The sequence below is a fragment of the Galleria mellonella genome, unplaced genomic scaffold (assembly GCF_026898425.1).
Source record: "Galleria mellonella isolate WM207_F2 unplaced genomic scaffold, CSIRO_AGI_GalMel_v1 utg143, whole genome shotgun sequence".
Lineage (NCBI taxonomy): Eukaryota > Metazoa > Arthropoda > Insecta > Lepidoptera > Pyralidae > Galleria > Galleria mellonella.
Genome location: NW_026441997.1, coordinates 389,224 through 406,910, shown reverse-complemented (window position 1 = coordinate 406,910; position 17,687 = coordinate 389,224). Strand labels below are relative to the sequence as shown.

Below are 17,687 nucleotides of genomic sequence, written 5' to 3'. Positions count from 1 at the left end.
AACTTTTTTTTTTAATATTTTTATTCATTCTTTTATGTAATCATCAGAGTTGTATTTCTAAATAATCACAGTTTAAACAAAACATAACTATATGGTAGGTAATTAATTAATGTCTAAATGAAAATAAACAGTGCGCCGGCGCGGCGCCTTCTGGTCACACCTGTTTATTATTTGTACTGGGGTTGTGTGCTCTGCTGGCTCTTTTAGTGTACGTGTATAAAGATGGTAATAACTACAAAATAGCTTAATAACAATGGATCTTATTCCATCGAGATTAATCTTACATTTGGATGTTAACACTGCATTGAAATAAATCCTACCAATATGATAAATATAAATGTTTATATAGATTTTTGGATGATTATTCGTCACGTTTAAACATCAGAACGAATTTGAATGAAATTTGGTAAAAGGATAAACCATAATACGCTAGATTAACATACTAGAGACTCATTCTAATTTACGCAAATAAAGTCGCAGGATACAAATAGTATTTAATCATAATTATTATAAAATGATCAACAACAAATATACAGATGAACTTTGGTACCTTACGGTCAAGTTTAATATATCCATTCTAACAATTCGACTACAGCAAATTACTTAAGTAAAAAATATGTAATATATTACTGTGTCGTATCAATTCATTGAAATATCGAAAATTACTGATATTGATTTATAAATTACATTAAAGTAATGTACGACCTATTTGTAGCGCAGTGTTAACAATCGAACAGTAAGCAGCCGAATCTCGCGGTATTGGCAATTCGCAGCTGTTACCATCCTATAACTTATCGCAATTTTTGGTACAAGTTTTACAAAAAACAACCAATTTGCTATAGTGATATAATGCGAAGATATAACAGTTGGGTGCGGAATTGGAAGATTAAGATACAAATTGTTATGAAGGGTCCCCCTCTAATTATTGTAGTAGATAAATTACAATTATATAAATTTTCTAATTAACTTCACAGAAGCGAAGATACGTCGAGTCACGGTATCATGTGGATGACGTTTATGAATAAATAGAAAGTATTTTACATAGATTGATTATATATTATATCTAGATTTTTATACTGAGTGTTTAAAACCTTTTGATTGAGTGTACAAACACTAATATTGATAAAATAATATGGTCATAAATTATAAGATTTATAACAAAAGCTGTTGTATACGCTCTATCTAGATATTATTGACCTGTAAGTATATAATTATTTATGTAATCTACTTTTAACATTTATAAAGCGGGACCTAAAAATGAAAGTACACATTGAAAAATACCGCAGAGCTTATCGTGTATCGGAGTCGAAGTTTCATAGTGAAACGACAGTGTTGTGGAAAAGTATCATTTATAAAGAGTCCAAAAACTTACAATATAATGTGTTGTATAGACTGAAATATAAAAAACGGACCAAACAACTATCGTAATTCGTCTTTATATATATATATGATACTGGCAGTGTAATGATATTTAATGAAACTTAAATGGTAATGAAAACCGTGACTAACTAGGTATTAAATGTCTACTTATATGAATAATAATTAACGAGAATTGCTTTAATATTGATGTATTTGAATAAATATTTGTCTTTAGTGCAAACTAGTGGGTGACCTTAGAATAAGGTATTTCAAGTCTATAATTAAATAACCGAATCTACAAAATCTTAGGCTTTCAAACGCATAATTAAATCAGTCATTTAACGCAATTCAGTGTATTCTAGAATGTACACTGATCGTAATTCGATGTCGAAGTGAGACAGTGCCTGAAACCTTTGTTTATTTAAATTATTTTTACTATAAATCCTTAAAAATTATTTTTTTTATAAATTAGTGACTTCTAATGGTCTCAACAGCTATCTCACGTCAAAATCGGTAGAATACTATTCTAGCACAACACTCTTAATAAGTTATTGATATTTTCCTAGGTGCGACTAAATTTATATTTAAACATACGAATAAATAAAGTGCAAACACTTACCTCTACCGTCATTAGCTGCATCGATAATGCTAATAAATTGGCACAGTCCCTCCATTCATATCAACGCGGTATCTCGAAAGATCTGCGACACACACACACACGCAAATACACACACACACACACAGACACACACACACACACACGAACATACATACACAGACAGACACACACACACACACACACACACACACACACACATATCCACATACATACACACACACACACACACACATCCACATACATACACACACACACAAACACACACACACACACATACACAAACATATCCATACATACAACTAGTCATACACACGTGCATTCATAAGTCGCATTTACACTGCCACATACAAACCCGCATCACAACTGAAAATATTCATGATCCACGACTATTTATATAATTATTTACCTACAGTTATGAGTAGACCGTAATCGCTCCCAGATAATTCTAATTAGCTAGCACTACACGGAGACATTAGGAGAGGAACACCAGTTACTGTACAGTTCACTTAACATAGAGTTGAATTACTTATTACAATAAATTATACTTAATTAAGTTAATAGGGGTAGCTGTTTCGTTATTATTGTATTTACATACCCCATTTACATACATTTCACATTTTGAATGAGCATTACAAACTCGATATCCAAACGGACATTTTATCTAATTTTATAGTTATGTTATTATAAAATATAACATATTCTTTCATATTAAATGATTTTATGCGGAAGGGCCAAATATTATGTGATATCACGTAAAGCTGTGGACTTACAAAATACTCGTATAAATTATTCACATTTATAGCACACTATCTACAAACACCCACGTTCAGATTCACTTCTGGCCCTTCAGCACAAATCCGCTTATCTCATTAACTTCCCAATAAAATACTGACTCATAATATGGCTAAATCGAATAAAAACTTATATCAAATATTTGGTGGAGATATATGTTTAAACTTTATAAAAATTACGCAATTAAATATATATATAAGTATCTTAAATGAGTAGGTACTTAAGCTAAACATATTTTCTACTACAAATAAAGTCGTATAAAATTGATAAGAATTACAAGTCGTGTCGAGCGTTGTAGTCGTCCCGTTTGTTTATTTACAAAATTAAACTTAGCGGCCTCACGAAGGAGTGCCGCGGCCGAGATAGCAGGCTTAGAGTGGCTTAGAGGGTAGGATAGTGGGAGACAATTGACTAAATTACGTCGCCTAGTTCGCGACGGCTGGGGTATGGAGCGATCGCCTACAGTTGCTCGTCAAGCTCAGGGCCGTACAAGTCGGCGAGCTTGTCGAAGCGCGGGCCCCACGCGCCAAGGTAGTCATACTCGTGCACTTCATCGTCGGTACCTAGGATATAACATTGTATTAGGATTTACATATCGAAGACTTGTATGCATAGTTTATTCGTAAGGGAATAGAGGGACTCGAATTTTTCCCTCCATACATTGTGAACGAATCGTCTCAAGTAGAAACTGTCGAAACCATAAATTTTAAAACGAAGTCACGTACGAAGTCCGCTGACTATAGATCTCGCCAGGTTTTAGTAAAATACTAGTGGCAGGTACTTTTAAAGTGACCTATATAGCTAAGTATTACTGTTTCAGCTCGTAGTTGGAATAGGTTATGAGACTTAGGTTTGCTATATTTCAGAACGTAGACTTAAATTAAATTTCTGTTTATTTAAAGTTATTTTATTTTTATAACATTAAAATAATATCTATCTATCTAATTTAAAGCTCTGAGTGATATTTAAAATATAAAATTATTATGCACCTACCTAAAACTTAGATTCTCATGGGGCATGTTTTTCTAATTAATTTTCGTATTTTATAATTTACGAGTATGATCTAAGTCTTTGTTTTTGAAAATAAAGTTAAATATACTTAGCTATATGTACTTGTACATACAAAGAACACAATATACAGAGGCATACAAAGAAGAGTATGTCCCACCAAAATGGAAAAATATTAACCAGATTCATGTTTTAGGGTTCCGTAAGACACAAAAAGGGGTACTAAAAATTTCAAAACAGACCTACAAATCCGAGTAGGATATAATGTGAAAGGGTTTCAATTTAAAACTGCTTTTTATTTATTTTTATGATGATGATTAACTAGGTTTTGTAGTTATAGAATATGTGAGAAAAAATTATTTCATCATATCATATATCATAAGGAATCATGCGAGTTCAATTCGCATCTGACCGATTTTTTAGAAGTGGGATTACAATAAAACTGCTTAATCCTTTTTATTCACAGAATATCGTAAGAAACATAAGCACTAGAGCAAAATAAGAAAAAAAAAATAATGCTATACGAAATTCGTTTTATTTACGTTCAGCAGTGCGTGCGTTAATCGTTATTTGTTCTAAAATATTATTATAAAATACTGACCAGATGCGAGCGAAGATAATGAGCCGGCTGTGCTGCCGCCGCCTTCATAGGCGTAGTTGCGTAGATCGTCGAAAGGGGGCGCGTTGGGGTCGCTGTCCGCGCGTCGTTTGTGCTCCTCGATGAACATTCCGACGTTTGTCTCCCCTGGCAAAGGAACTCCTACTCCTGGCGCCACTCCCACTCCCATGGGCCCCACTCCAAGTCCGACACCCATCAACGGATCTAAAGAAAATTGTATTTATTTCAAATATAAATTATGATGAATATTTTTGTGAGGTTAACATTCTCTGGTATCAATTGTTTCTATGCCACCTTTTTTAAATGTGAATGTCCCTGACGCAACTTATCGGATGATACCTTTACATGCCTTCTGAACAAAATGAAGCACGTGACAATAGTTTTAATGATACAATAATAAATTTAAAGAATACTGAAATCCGATTACAGAACCTGACCTCAGTTAAGCGGTGTACATCTGAGCTATCACCGTTTTATAAATTTATAAATACTGGCTGTATACCCTAATTTTGCTTAATTGAATAAGGATAAAATATACCCAATGTATCAATTTAGAATAGGGCCCATCTGTGTATAAAGCATACGAATTCATTAATCGTGTAAGTGTTATTAAGTAGTAAATCTTACATGTCGTATCGGTGAATTTTATATGTAATCTCTAACGCAAAATATCCGATTATAATGTACTTTAATTCTTGGAAGTAGTAACGCATGAGAGGTTCTATGGGTGACGCAGTATATAAAGTGATATCAATGGTCTCTATTATATTGTTTCTATATTCTCATACCGCCTCCTTTTGAATATGCTACAGTCGAGTAAACGAAGACAAAGGAAAATTATTTCTCGATAAAAATAATTCAACTTTGTTAAATTAACAATGTAACCATTACATTGTTAAAAAACATAAGAAATCAAATTAGTGAAGACAAAGTAAATAAACCTACATGTATATAGGTAACTAATCAATCTTTTTGCCAATGTCTTCGATTTTTTTATCGAAAACATTTACGTACTCATAGTAACGTGTTTTTTTTTTATACAACTTAAAATAGCAAACAAGCTGACGGCCCACCTGATGGAAAGTGGTAACCATCGCTTATAGACATGAGCAGTACCATGGACATAACAGAGTATACTGTTTCGCCCATGATACCCCCCATGCGTTACCATTCCTGAAGACTCAGGTGTTATTCCTCCATACCCAGTAAATTCACGCCACATCCCACCTTTCAAACAGGAACACAACCATGCAAACACAACTGCTTCACGGTTGAAACACGAATGGGACAGAGGTACCTAAGCAATCGAATTTTGTACAAAGTCTCCCTCTGGTTACGTGTATCGTATATTTCTTCAATTTTTGTGTCGGCAAATGAAGAACTTAATCTCGTTAAGTCACGGTTCATTGGAGTGACAATGTTCATGAATAAGGCGTAGATATATGTATATAGTATGTTAGCTATTGTTAGCTAATATATAGCATAAAAAATATATGAGGAAACGAGTAGGTTATACTACTTATTATAGTGTACCTACGTGGAAGCGACGTTGCATTATTTCCTGCTAAGCTTTTATTACACAGCCACTACTTATCACTACTTTGTTCGTTTATTTAGTAATTAGTGGTTGGGTTTTAGTTTAAGAGGTTACGTTACTTGGAACAAGTACAGGTATGTTTTATATGTTTACGAAATAACAAGTAGATCGGGATTGTAAATAAGTAAAATTTGGTCTCCAAAAACAAAAGAATTCAATCGTTCAAAATTCGTTACTAATAAGTTCTTTCGAAAATAAATGAAAACTAAATCACTTGATGTTTAATAGACATTTTGTATATATATACATTAGGTACTTAAAAATATTTGTATTTAGAAAACAAAATTATATGCTTAGTAATAAAGTTTGCTTCTCAATAAATAGTTTTTGGCTTCTATCTTCATAAAATAAATATGGGACCAACATAAGAACACACTATCGATAGCAAATATAATTATTTTTAGCAATTGACATTATTAAGATTGGTTTTGTATTAGCTATGGAATCTTATAACATAGATACTCCTTTAAAACATACAGATAAATTGAGAATCACCTTCTTTTGAAAGTCGTTTAATAATATTCATTTATTGTATAATAAAATTTGTACAAATGGCGAGCTTAATATCGTATTATCCATCAGCTAAACAATTAAATAAAAAAAAAAGAAAACGATTGAGAGACAATGGTGACTTGTATAATTAAAAACTTACTAAAATAACTATATATTACTCAAAATATACATCTATTAATGTAAATTAACATAATAATTAATATCTATGTTTAATTTCTAATGTTCGTGCCTAAGAAGACTATGCCTATTCAACAGCCTGATTACAATCGCTATTTGTGTAGCTACACCCTTGTTCAAGCGTGAGAAGCAACTAATTTGTCGATCTCCATAGTGTAATGGTAGGGAACGTTGGTTTGCATTAATTGAGTCCGCAATCCATCGATTTTCCAGAAACCCTTATCCATAGATAACGAACATCCGTTCGTTGTCTAGTTTCTCATAGAACAAGACATTTTGAGGACCTAGTATATATTGTAAGCTTTATGCATCGACTTTAGAAGTGGGAAAATCAATGAAATAGACTTCTAAATCAAGTTAAAACCTTAACTCAGCACTAGTTTTTAAGTTAGACCTTCAGAAATATAATTGTGTAAATTGCATCCAATTCTGTGCAATAATTTTTACATTATGCCGGAATAAATACATAGACAGGCAACATTTTTTAAAATTATTATTTATTAAGACCCCTCATATAATACGTTCTTTAAAATCTCTCATGTCAAACATAATCTACAATTTTATTTTATTAGTAAGATTGTATGTAGGAATTTATGTAGCTATTTTACTTACATGGTAATTTTGCAGGTGCATGATCGGGTAAGGGGCCACCGATTGGTATCTGAAGTGGGGTGATATCGAAGGCTGTCATATCATCTTCGCCACCTCCCTCGTCATCGTAGTTGATGATATTTTCACGTACATCATCATCAGGACCCGGATACTTGATGTGGGCTTCACGACGCCGGTTGTAAACCACGAACACGAGCACAAGTACTGTCGTAAATAAAATGTAAGTTATAACTTAAGGGGACTTCAAATAAAACAAGTACATTTGATTATCACATACACACCTACATTGATAAGACTCTTCATAGATACCTAACATTGTAAATATTTTGATTTAAAATGTAGAATCGTGTGTTTAGAAGTGCATGTAGTTTTTTCTCGTAATAAGCATTTTTTTGTTTCACTGAAAAACGGTAACAGAAACCCAGTCGATGGCAAAAAAAAAAAAATTGTGAAAACTAGTTCAGAATTGGTAATGTATCATAATTATGTAACATAATCGTAAATAATTTGAATGTATTAAGAACCTTCTTCTTCTCGAAATCTTTTAAGAATATAATTCTATAAGATTTATGTAGGTACTAGATTTATGGTATTGAATAAAAAAAAAAGAAAGTTACCAAATAAAATGTTATATGGCTAAATGTAAATTCAGCAACACGACACGAAAATAAAAATACAATAAGCACTGTGCCAATGCCTAAACTAAATGAAAAAAATATTCGATTTAGAAATTGTTGATTGTTGTGCAAATCCTTCAAAGACCCGTCTTTAACGTTAATGGGGCAGACGACATGACTCGAATATTTAAATTACTGGATTAAATATGCTTTGTAGTCTTTAATCTTGTAACTAATTTACTTGGTAAATTTAATATAAAAAGTTGCGAATACGTGTTCAGAAATGGACAATATATTATTTTTCTGAGCTTTGGGTTTTTAATTGGATCTTTATTTTACGTTTAAAATAATTAAAACATATACGTTTATTATTACATTTATATAAATTTGTAATTTATGAAAGACAAAGCTTAAACATCACAAATGTAATGGTTGAATGGTTGGTATGTGACCGGGTATAAGCTCGTTACGGTCTGGCGAGCGCAAACAATTCGAGAAATGTTCCCTGCTTAGGTTATACTATAACATTACAAAACAAATTTATTTTCTTACGTTCATTTTATAAGTAATCATAAATCAATCAGAATGGAAAACTTATAATTTAGATTATATTACTATTTCTTATAATTTAGATTAAAGACATAATTTTATTAATACTTTGTCAATAGACTATTAGTACTACAGACATTTCAATTTTTTCCAAAAAAATGTACCATTAATTACTTATAAAAAGATTTCCAATCAGCAATTTCGCTGCGAAATGGTTGCTAAAATAAAAATGGAATTACAAAATATAAATTCCGATTAATTTTTAAATCAAATTAAAAGTTCATCACAGATTTATTTATAAGAACTATAATATTGTAATATAATTATGGGAACTAATATTACTTAAGCAATGAAACAAATATTTCATGGTACAGAAATACGTTTCTATTGAGGAAATTGGTAATAATAGAACTAAGATTCGGGCTGCTTTCCGTCATTTCAATTTCCGATAGATATTTAATAAAGGAAGGGACCGGAGGGACGTTGATTTTCGAATAGAGTAGAACATAGTGCTGCGTTGAATCTATTATTTTCGTCCGTACAAGCAACTGAGGTATAAAATGAATTCCAAGAACGTTTTTGAATGTATTATTTCATATAGAACATAATTGTGGATCTTTTATAGACCCCATTTATATTGGATTATTATATTTATATACTTATGTACGAAATATCTAATTAACAAATAAAATAAAAATATATTGTATTTTTTTACTTTATATAATTGATTTTAATCGTAACGAAGTTAATAAAAACCAATATGTGAGTAACCCCATTAATTTGAAAGGAATTATCAAAATCGGTTCAGAATTCACAACATAAAATGTAGTTGATTTGACAACGTTCTCTTTTTTTAAATTGCTTACAAAATATAAAGTAGGTGTTAATAATTTAACTAACGTTCATCCGTTAACTGGATTAAGAAAGATGAAACAGGACATGTAGATATATAAGGTTAGTGGTTGCAGTACTTGGTTCTTTCTATCTTATTCACCTAGTAAAAATCTAGATTGATGATAGACCTATTTTTTTCAATATAAACAATAAAATACTAACATAAATAACTAGTTTTGTGACATAATTAGTAGCTAAGCCGGAATATTTCTAATTATTAATATTACTTCCTGAATAAATTTGAATATTCAGCGTGATATTATAGCGCAGTATAATTTAGTCGTTCCGTAATTAAATCTAATAATTCAATAGAAGGAAGTACACTCATGTATAAATAATATGTAAACACTTGTTACAATGCCGTATTAAATATTTACTGTAAATGACAGTAATTACCTAGTGTTGAATTGAAATTAAACAAGTCAATAATTGTTTATGTACTTATATGTTTAGGTATATATTAAAAACATATGTATACATATCGAGGTGTATCTATGAGTACATAAAACACTGAGCATGGATAAAATAAGTAATTATGATGTTATCTAAATGTTCACTTTAAAAGTAAATAATTAAAAGGTTCTTTATTACCTCTAGAACAGTGTTTTTCAAACTGAATGACACCGTGACCCTAAAATAATTACAAAAACCCTCTCGACCCTCCAGTACGACCAATTCAATTTGACTGTAATTATCTAATATGTACCTTGACGTACATTCCTCGTATCATTTAGCAAATTGAAGATATTTGTGCTCTTAATATTAATGAGTTCTTGAAACATCGCTAAGTCCAGAAGATCGCGGTCTATATTTTGAAAAACACTGGGCTAGAAAACATGCCAAAAATTATAGTGCTCACCTAAAAGCAAAAATAAACAGACAATGATAGCTATTATGAAATCCCTGGATGGTGTGATGATTCCTGAGGCAAGCAACTCCAGTTCGCAGTCGTGGCCGGTGTAGCCGAACGCGCAAACACAGTCGTAGCGGCGCGAAGGCTCGCGGTCGATGCAAGAGCCCCCGTTGCGGCATGGACTCATCAGGCACTCGTTTATGTTGACGCAAGTTCCGGACGCGCGAGTCGATCCACCCGGACACCTATATATTGTGCGCTTTACCTCTCTGTTGCGGAAGATTCCGCAACGCGCACTGAGCCCCCCTTGTGCATGCTTTACCATATACATAATGCCAATAAAACAGCTAGATACACATATACAACTATAATAATGAATAATGGATGGTGATAAGTGCGAGTGTGAGTGTGCGATGGAATAGAACTCTAATGATACACGTGGGAAACGTGTCTAGGTTAAGTGCTCACTCATGATAATAAGGAGGCAGACGAGGATGGCAGCGAGTGCGCCCATGCTGAGCTTGAGCGTGCGCCCTTCTTGAACGAGTTCGCAGTTCTCGCCCCAGAAACCTTCGGGACAGTGGCAGCGGTAGCCGGGCTCGCGGTTCACACACGACCCGCCGTTGCGACATGGGAAGTAGAGACACTCGTTCTTGTCTACGCAACCTTTGCCGTCCGGAGACAATACCAAACCCTCACCGCAACTAGACACCATTCCAATATATACTTTAGTATGTTATATCCATATATTTAAATGTTAGTAATATAAAGTATTTTGCTTTATAATAATAAATGTAAATAACAGTAATTAGCATTTATTATAAATAGTCATTTTAAACAAATAATGTAAAGTATATTTCTTTAGTATATATAAAAAGCTAATTAATAAAATATTACGAAACTCAGTGCGCGCTTGAATATTATGATACTAGAAATAAAAACAAAAACAGTTAAAAGACTTTTAAAAAGTCATGTATTGTTATTGTCATAAATGTTTGTCATTTTAAAATTTTAAAATATGTATTTTGATAATTGCAAATCAATATGAATGGACTAATTTTACTTCAAAGTTTTTAATATTAAAATAAGGTAATAGTAATAAGGTTTACTTACGTGCATTCATATTCATTCCATAGATCGACACATACGAAAGGCTCTGTGCAATGGACGTTGATGCATGGACTATTAGACGGGCAGTTTCGATCAAGATTTCTAGCCATAGTTGCTTGTCCCCATTGGGTACCATTCATTGCTGGAGGTAAAGGTAAATGTTTGCCTTCTAGCCTGATATCATCTAAACAACCTTTTTGAAAATCAGCGTATACTTCAAATGTCCTGACACCTGTATATTCCGCTTTTCCACCGGCATATACACCTTCTTGTTTATCTACTAATAGCCATTGATGGCCTTCAAAGGTAAAAGTCTCGTTGTATCTCCTTCCTTCCCCGCCATCAATTTCTAAGGTTGCTGCACTTCCATATCGACTAACGCGAGCTATATGCCATTGGCCATCATCGACAGGAACAGAATTTAACCATACGTCGCGCTCTTCAGTTCGCAAAGAGTTTAGATTAAACCTGAAGTGTAATCGAGATTCCTTCACCTCAAGTATTCCATATTCTCTATTATGTTGGTCGCTTACTCTAAATAGTTCACCATGAGGTTCACGAGTGCGGAATCGTAACTGTATTTGTGTACTAAATCTGTCTGGTTCAAAACTTAATGCAAATTTAACATAGCTTTGTGGCCTGAAACTAGTCGGCGTTGTCGGTAAATTACATGACGGTCCTGTCCAACCGGGTTGACATTGACATCTTGCTTCAGAAAAGCTCCCAACACATGTACCGTGTTCCCAACATCTTGATGTAGTGTCCGCTTGATTGCAAATTTCTTCGGTCTGCGGGCAACCAGCAACAGAATTTCTCGATAACCCAGGGTGAGCTAAATCATATAGCTTGCTATTATGAATCAAGTTTCGTATACATCCATCAAAACCTTTTCCTATAGGCATGTATTGCCAGTGATAATGTGTGGGATCAAAATGTTCAATATATAGACCACCTATCTGTAGCGGGGCATTAACATTTAGGTATTCATTAAATGGAGGTATCGTTCCTGTAGCTTGGCATGTTGAATCATCAAATTCTGGAGGAGTACCATCTTCCATTTCTTGTATATCGGCAGATTTACAAAAATCAACGATCATTCTGACATTTTCAGTGTCCCAAAATATGTCTATCCTATGCCACTCACCATCGTCCAAGGACTTTTTGGTTTTGACTCTAAGTTCCAATGTGCCCGAACCAAAATCAATTAACAACCTGGGATTTCCTCTTTCTAATTCTACTGATATGAAATCAGATACCATTATTTCATCAGGCTCAGGTGGCACTATAGGCCCATTGTAGAGTAACACACCTTCCGATTTTCGTGTTATAAATTCAAAGCTCAAATGAGAATTGTCACACATTTCTAAAGCAGGATACCATGCCCAGCCTGTGCCTCTAAAACTTCTCGATGTTTGTTGACACCGTGGCCCTGTATAACCAGGTGGGCATGAACATGTTAGACCATATTTGCCTTCAATACATCTACCCCCATTATAACATGGTGAATTACGACATGTTTCTGCTTGAGTGAAATTTCTAGCTCCGCATGTACACTCAGCAATTACGTCAACTCTTACTCCAACCAGAGCAGTTTTGTTAGCATTAACCATATATGGTAAATTACTGATATCAAGCACATTAGTACAGGAACCCTCACACATTTGATTTTCATAGATGCACTCATCAATGCCTACCATGGTGATATTGATGCCCACAGATCTTTCTATCTCTTCTCTATGCATTAAGACTATACCATTTAATCTAATTGGTTTGTAGTAATGAGCACCGTGTGCTGAAAATCTTACATCTGTAACAGGCGGGTGTTTCTTTCGGAGTTGTACACTAAATACATCAATATTTTCACGTTCGGTATTGAGCAAATCTGCTAATTTATCTTTAAATATTTCTAATTTACTTCTGGAATCGCTAAGCGTTTTATAATTCCATACTCTAATAAAATCTTCGTCTGATATACCAGATATTCGTATTGATCCTGAATTCATTAGAGCTTCGTGAGATATTTCCTTAACATATACTGTTACATTTGCTGGGACATCTGTTTGAGTATGCTTTCTGTCATAAACCTTGAATTTTAAGTTATATCTTCCTTCTTTTGTTTTATGTTTCATTTGTATCATACCAGTTTCTTCATTTAACGTAAAGTTAGGATGTTCTGTACTTTCCCAAAAGAATTTCTTATCTGGTAAATCCCAGTCATCAAGATCATATACATACACTCTACCGATTTCAGTATCTGGTGCTTGACCTTGATAGTTATATACAAGAATTTCTTTTGAGCCCGGTTGCATTTTGTTATCGTTAACGTCACCGATTATAACTGTAAGTGTGCTTGTTCCGGTCATAGCTGGGTTTCCGTGGTCTTTAATAATGATGGGGATACGATATTCCTTTTGCTGTTCTCTATCAAATGATCTTAAAGACGAAATTATTGCCATTCCATCACCATTGGCACCTTTTTGATCTTGTTCTACTTTGAAAGAAGCACGGATTATATCGTCTGCGCCTGGATCCAATCGGAACTGGAAAGGTGGGCCATTACTTTTTGATCTATCATCGTCATCTGTAGCTAAAATTTCTGCTACTTTTTTCGGAGTAATATGTTCCGTCAATACAGGTCTATAATCCTTCAAGAATGTTGGTGCATTGTCATTTATATCTTGAACAATTACTGTAAGAGTTGCTGTAGCTGTTCTTGGGGGAACTCCGTCGTCTATAGCTAAAATTTTTACTTGATGTCGAGGTGTATCTTCTCTATCTAAAGATCTTTGTATACTTACAGTACCTTCCTGATTTATTGAAAATTGTCGTTTTCGATCTGAAGATCTGTCGATAGCATATGATACTTTACTTTTGCCGCCTTGATCAGGATCAGTAGCTTTAAACGTTTCTAAACTCTTACCAACTTCTGCATTTTCATAGACTGACACTTCTATATTCGCTCTTTCAAATTGTGGTTTATTGTCATTTATATCTCTAAGCTTAACTACCACCCATGAATATGCTACGTGATATTTGTCGTTGTCATTATCTTCTCCTTTATCATTAACTTGTATTCTAAATCGGAAACCATTACTTTGTAATTGGTCTTCGTAGTCTAACGGCTGTACTATTTTTAAAGAGCCAGTGCCATCATTATTTCTAACCATAGTAAATTTATCAGCACCATAACCACTATTTTCTATAACTTTATATTGAAATTTATTAGTTTCATCTTCATCATGAACAGTCACTGTAAGAATAGGCATTTCTGGTAAATTGGTACCATCAGTTTCGTCTACTTCTGTAAACCATTCATCTTTTGTAAATTGTGGTGGCATATCATTTATATCTTTTACTCTTATAGATGCTGTACCAGTTCCTTTTAACCCCCCTCCATCCGATGCTACAATTTGTATAGAATAATCTGGCGTCCTTTCGCGATCTAAACAACACACGGCAGTTTTTATTACACCTGTCTCTGGTTCAATTTCGAATATAGGCGAACCAGTTTCTTCTTCAATAACATTTTTCTCAATAGAGTACCACAATTTAGCATTACTACTTTCAGCTGGATCGTCGTAGTCAATAGCGGTCATTGTCATAACAACCATACCAGCTGTGCCATTTTCTGTGACATTACCGAAGTAAACCCCTTGAGGGAAAATGGGCGCATTATCATTAATGTCTTTGAGATTGACTTGAACATCCGCGTATCCTACTAAACCTTCACCTCCTTCGTCTTGAGCAAATACAGTAAACCTCCATTGGGGCCTTCCATTAGGTTGGTCACGATCTAAAGGCTGAAATCAAATGTATTATAATGTTAATTATATATAGAAAATAAAGTTCAGTATAATATTTGATATTCAATATAATATTTGTTTAAAAAAAAACGTTTATTTCTGAATTATCAAATAATTGTTATGCAGTGGTCATTCGAGTTTTCACATTACACAGTATATGTATACAGGTTATTGCACATATGGAATGTAATCAATGTATAATTGCATTATAGATGCAACCCACGTATTATCTTGGTCGGCTATTTGAGTTTATGTAAAAATACTTTATTTATATCTTTTCAAAATATTGATATTGTTGTTTTTAATGCTAGAAAATGAAACGTGATAACTAAATTTCGTTCATTCATCATATGTCATACCTACATTTTTTATATCTATTTAATATTAATTATTATTTAAGCACTAGCTAATATGTAATTTAATTTCAAACACACTGTAAGAAACTATATTATAAAAAATATAGTTATACATGTAATATATTTTTACCTTATATTTCTATCAGTTTAAAAGATAAGTTTTTATAAGGCAGCAAAATTTCTGGATGCCGAGATGACCTTAGTCCTTAGGTTTAAATAAAAATGTTCAGTTTTACTGATTTTTTTTAAGAGGATGCTAATGATTACTTTATATTTATAAGAATATTAGGATACTTACTTTGAGAACGAAAATTTCTCCTGTGGTGCGGTTAATATCAAATTTGCTATTAGCAGGGTTATCTGGGTCGATGCCTTGTCCAGTGAGGAAATACACGATGTTCTGCTGTCTATCTTTGTCGCCATCAGTTGCCGTCACCTAATAACATAATTTAGTGTAAGCGACATGTAATTTGAATACATATAGTGGCATATTACTAATGAAAAGGTTATAATGTGATAAAGTTTGTCGCATGGCAGCCTCTGCGGAGCTTTTATGCGTAAACATAAAATTCAAGATACACATGTTGCAAACTTTGGATCTTTGAATATTTAAAGCACCTTTCCCAGTGGTAGTGACAACGTATAATACAAAGAGTAAGTATCCATATTGTAGTAGTACTTTTATAACATAAATAGGTATATATAAGCTAGGAATATGGGTATTGTAATTTTGTATAAATTCAGTATTAGATATAAAAAAAATATTTTATTAATTTTACATAAAATAATTATCGTCATAAAAAAATCGTTCGTATCGTCATAAATGCAAGAAATAGGAAATTGGGACCATTTGCCAGTATTTTTAAGGACCGCGCGACATCATTGGTTACAATCTAAACATATTGCACTTGTCCAATGCTAATAATGTCACTCATATTCCAAAGCAAAACATAAAAAGCGCATGATTGTTCGCTATTTGTTACTTTACATATTTCCTTCTATATGTATACTACTAGTACAATCACTATTTTATAGAGGGATCTAGGTGGCGGAAGTTTCTGGAAGTTATGAACCCATCGACACCCCAGATTGTTTGCAGCGGGCGGTGCGTCGACCGACAGCGGGGCGGCATCACACTCCACCGGAAGCGACGGAAACTTTCCTCTTTTTAACGTTTTTCAACAAAACCATGAAAGTGCAAAAGTTTCAAGACATTATTTTGAATGTTAAGAATATAAAGAAATAAGTGCAAAAATTTGTGAAGACGTGAATATATTTTCGGTCCCACAAAGAGTACCTACGAATAAAATTTAATAAGTATTTAATTGGAAGTCATATCGTTTAGCTGAAAGTTAAGAGCTGTTTTTTTAAAAGTGTAACTACATTTTCTATTTCGTGTATGAGTGAGGGGGATATCTAATTAGGAGAGGCGGTTCGGGACCGGCCAGGAGAAATGAAGAGGGTCGACATTTGCGTAATTACTCGGATCATTTGCGAATTTCACTTCAATTATAAAAAGCTTGTCACTACAAACGACTTGGGACAAGAGCTTTACTCACGGTGGATGGACATTTTTCATGATCTAGTATAAATGTCAAGTTAATTTCCGAACAATTTAATATTTTACAACAAGTCTATTAACAAGTCGTAAAATATTTTTTACTAAAAAGTATATTAATCTTGTTCAGATATGATAGAAATTTATTACATCATCATATTTTAAGAGCGTGTATGTAAATACGTAATAGGCATCAATATCTCATTACCTTTGAAATCTTAATAAAATTTTATACTAGTAAATACGGATACAAGACGCATTTAAAGTATAATAAAATTTAATTTTAATATTTCATAAGTATAATCATCATTTGAAAATGTAATTTGTTTCAGATAGGCAACAAAAGGAAACAGGAAAGTTAAATTAGCGTTGTGAAGTTATGCGAGCTACTAACATCTTTCTACAAATATAATGTATAAGCGTCATACTTTTTAGATCTTATTTGAATACTAAAACCAGTCAAGAAAAAGAAATGTAAAAACATTCATTTTTATATCTAATACTGTATAAAATTTATACCAAATTACCCAAATCCTACAATTCAATTTGGATTTTAGAAGTCGTTATGATATTTTATAGCAATTCCTATATAAATGAGAGAAATACTTATGCAAAATACTTTTTATATAAAATAGAATGCCATTATATTCA

The 17,687-nt window shown here is 33.0% G+C and overlaps 1 protein-coding gene across 3 annotated transcripts in view; it reads right to left on the bottom strand.

Annotated features, from left to right (window-relative positions):
* Window positions 1-3: 3 nt before the first annotated feature.
* LOC113517047 (neural-cadherin-like) overlaps window positions 4-17,687 on the bottom strand; it is a 181,048-nt gene continuing 163,364 nt past the window's right edge. For 2 of the 3 annotated variants that reach the window (XM_031908002.2, XM_031908003.2), the window contains exons 5-10: window positions 15,777-15,914; window positions 11,323-15,119; window positions 10,216-10,454; window positions 7,297-7,500; window positions 4,380-4,601; window positions 4-3,333 (exon numbers count right to left, since the gene is read on the bottom strand). In XM_031908002.2, the coding sequence (XP_031763862.1) occupies window positions 3,230-3,333; window positions 4,380-4,601; window positions 7,297-7,500; window positions 10,216-10,454; window positions 11,323-15,119; window positions 15,777-15,914 (4,704 nt within the window). In that variant the 3' untranslated portion in view covers window positions 4-3,229. Of the gene's footprint in view, window positions 3,334-4,379; window positions 4,602-7,296; window positions 7,501-10,215; window positions 10,455-10,677; window positions 10,914-11,322; window positions 15,120-15,776; window positions 15,915-17,687 lie in introns of all 3 variants that reach the window. The other variant, XM_031908004.2, reaches the window with a different exon arrangement.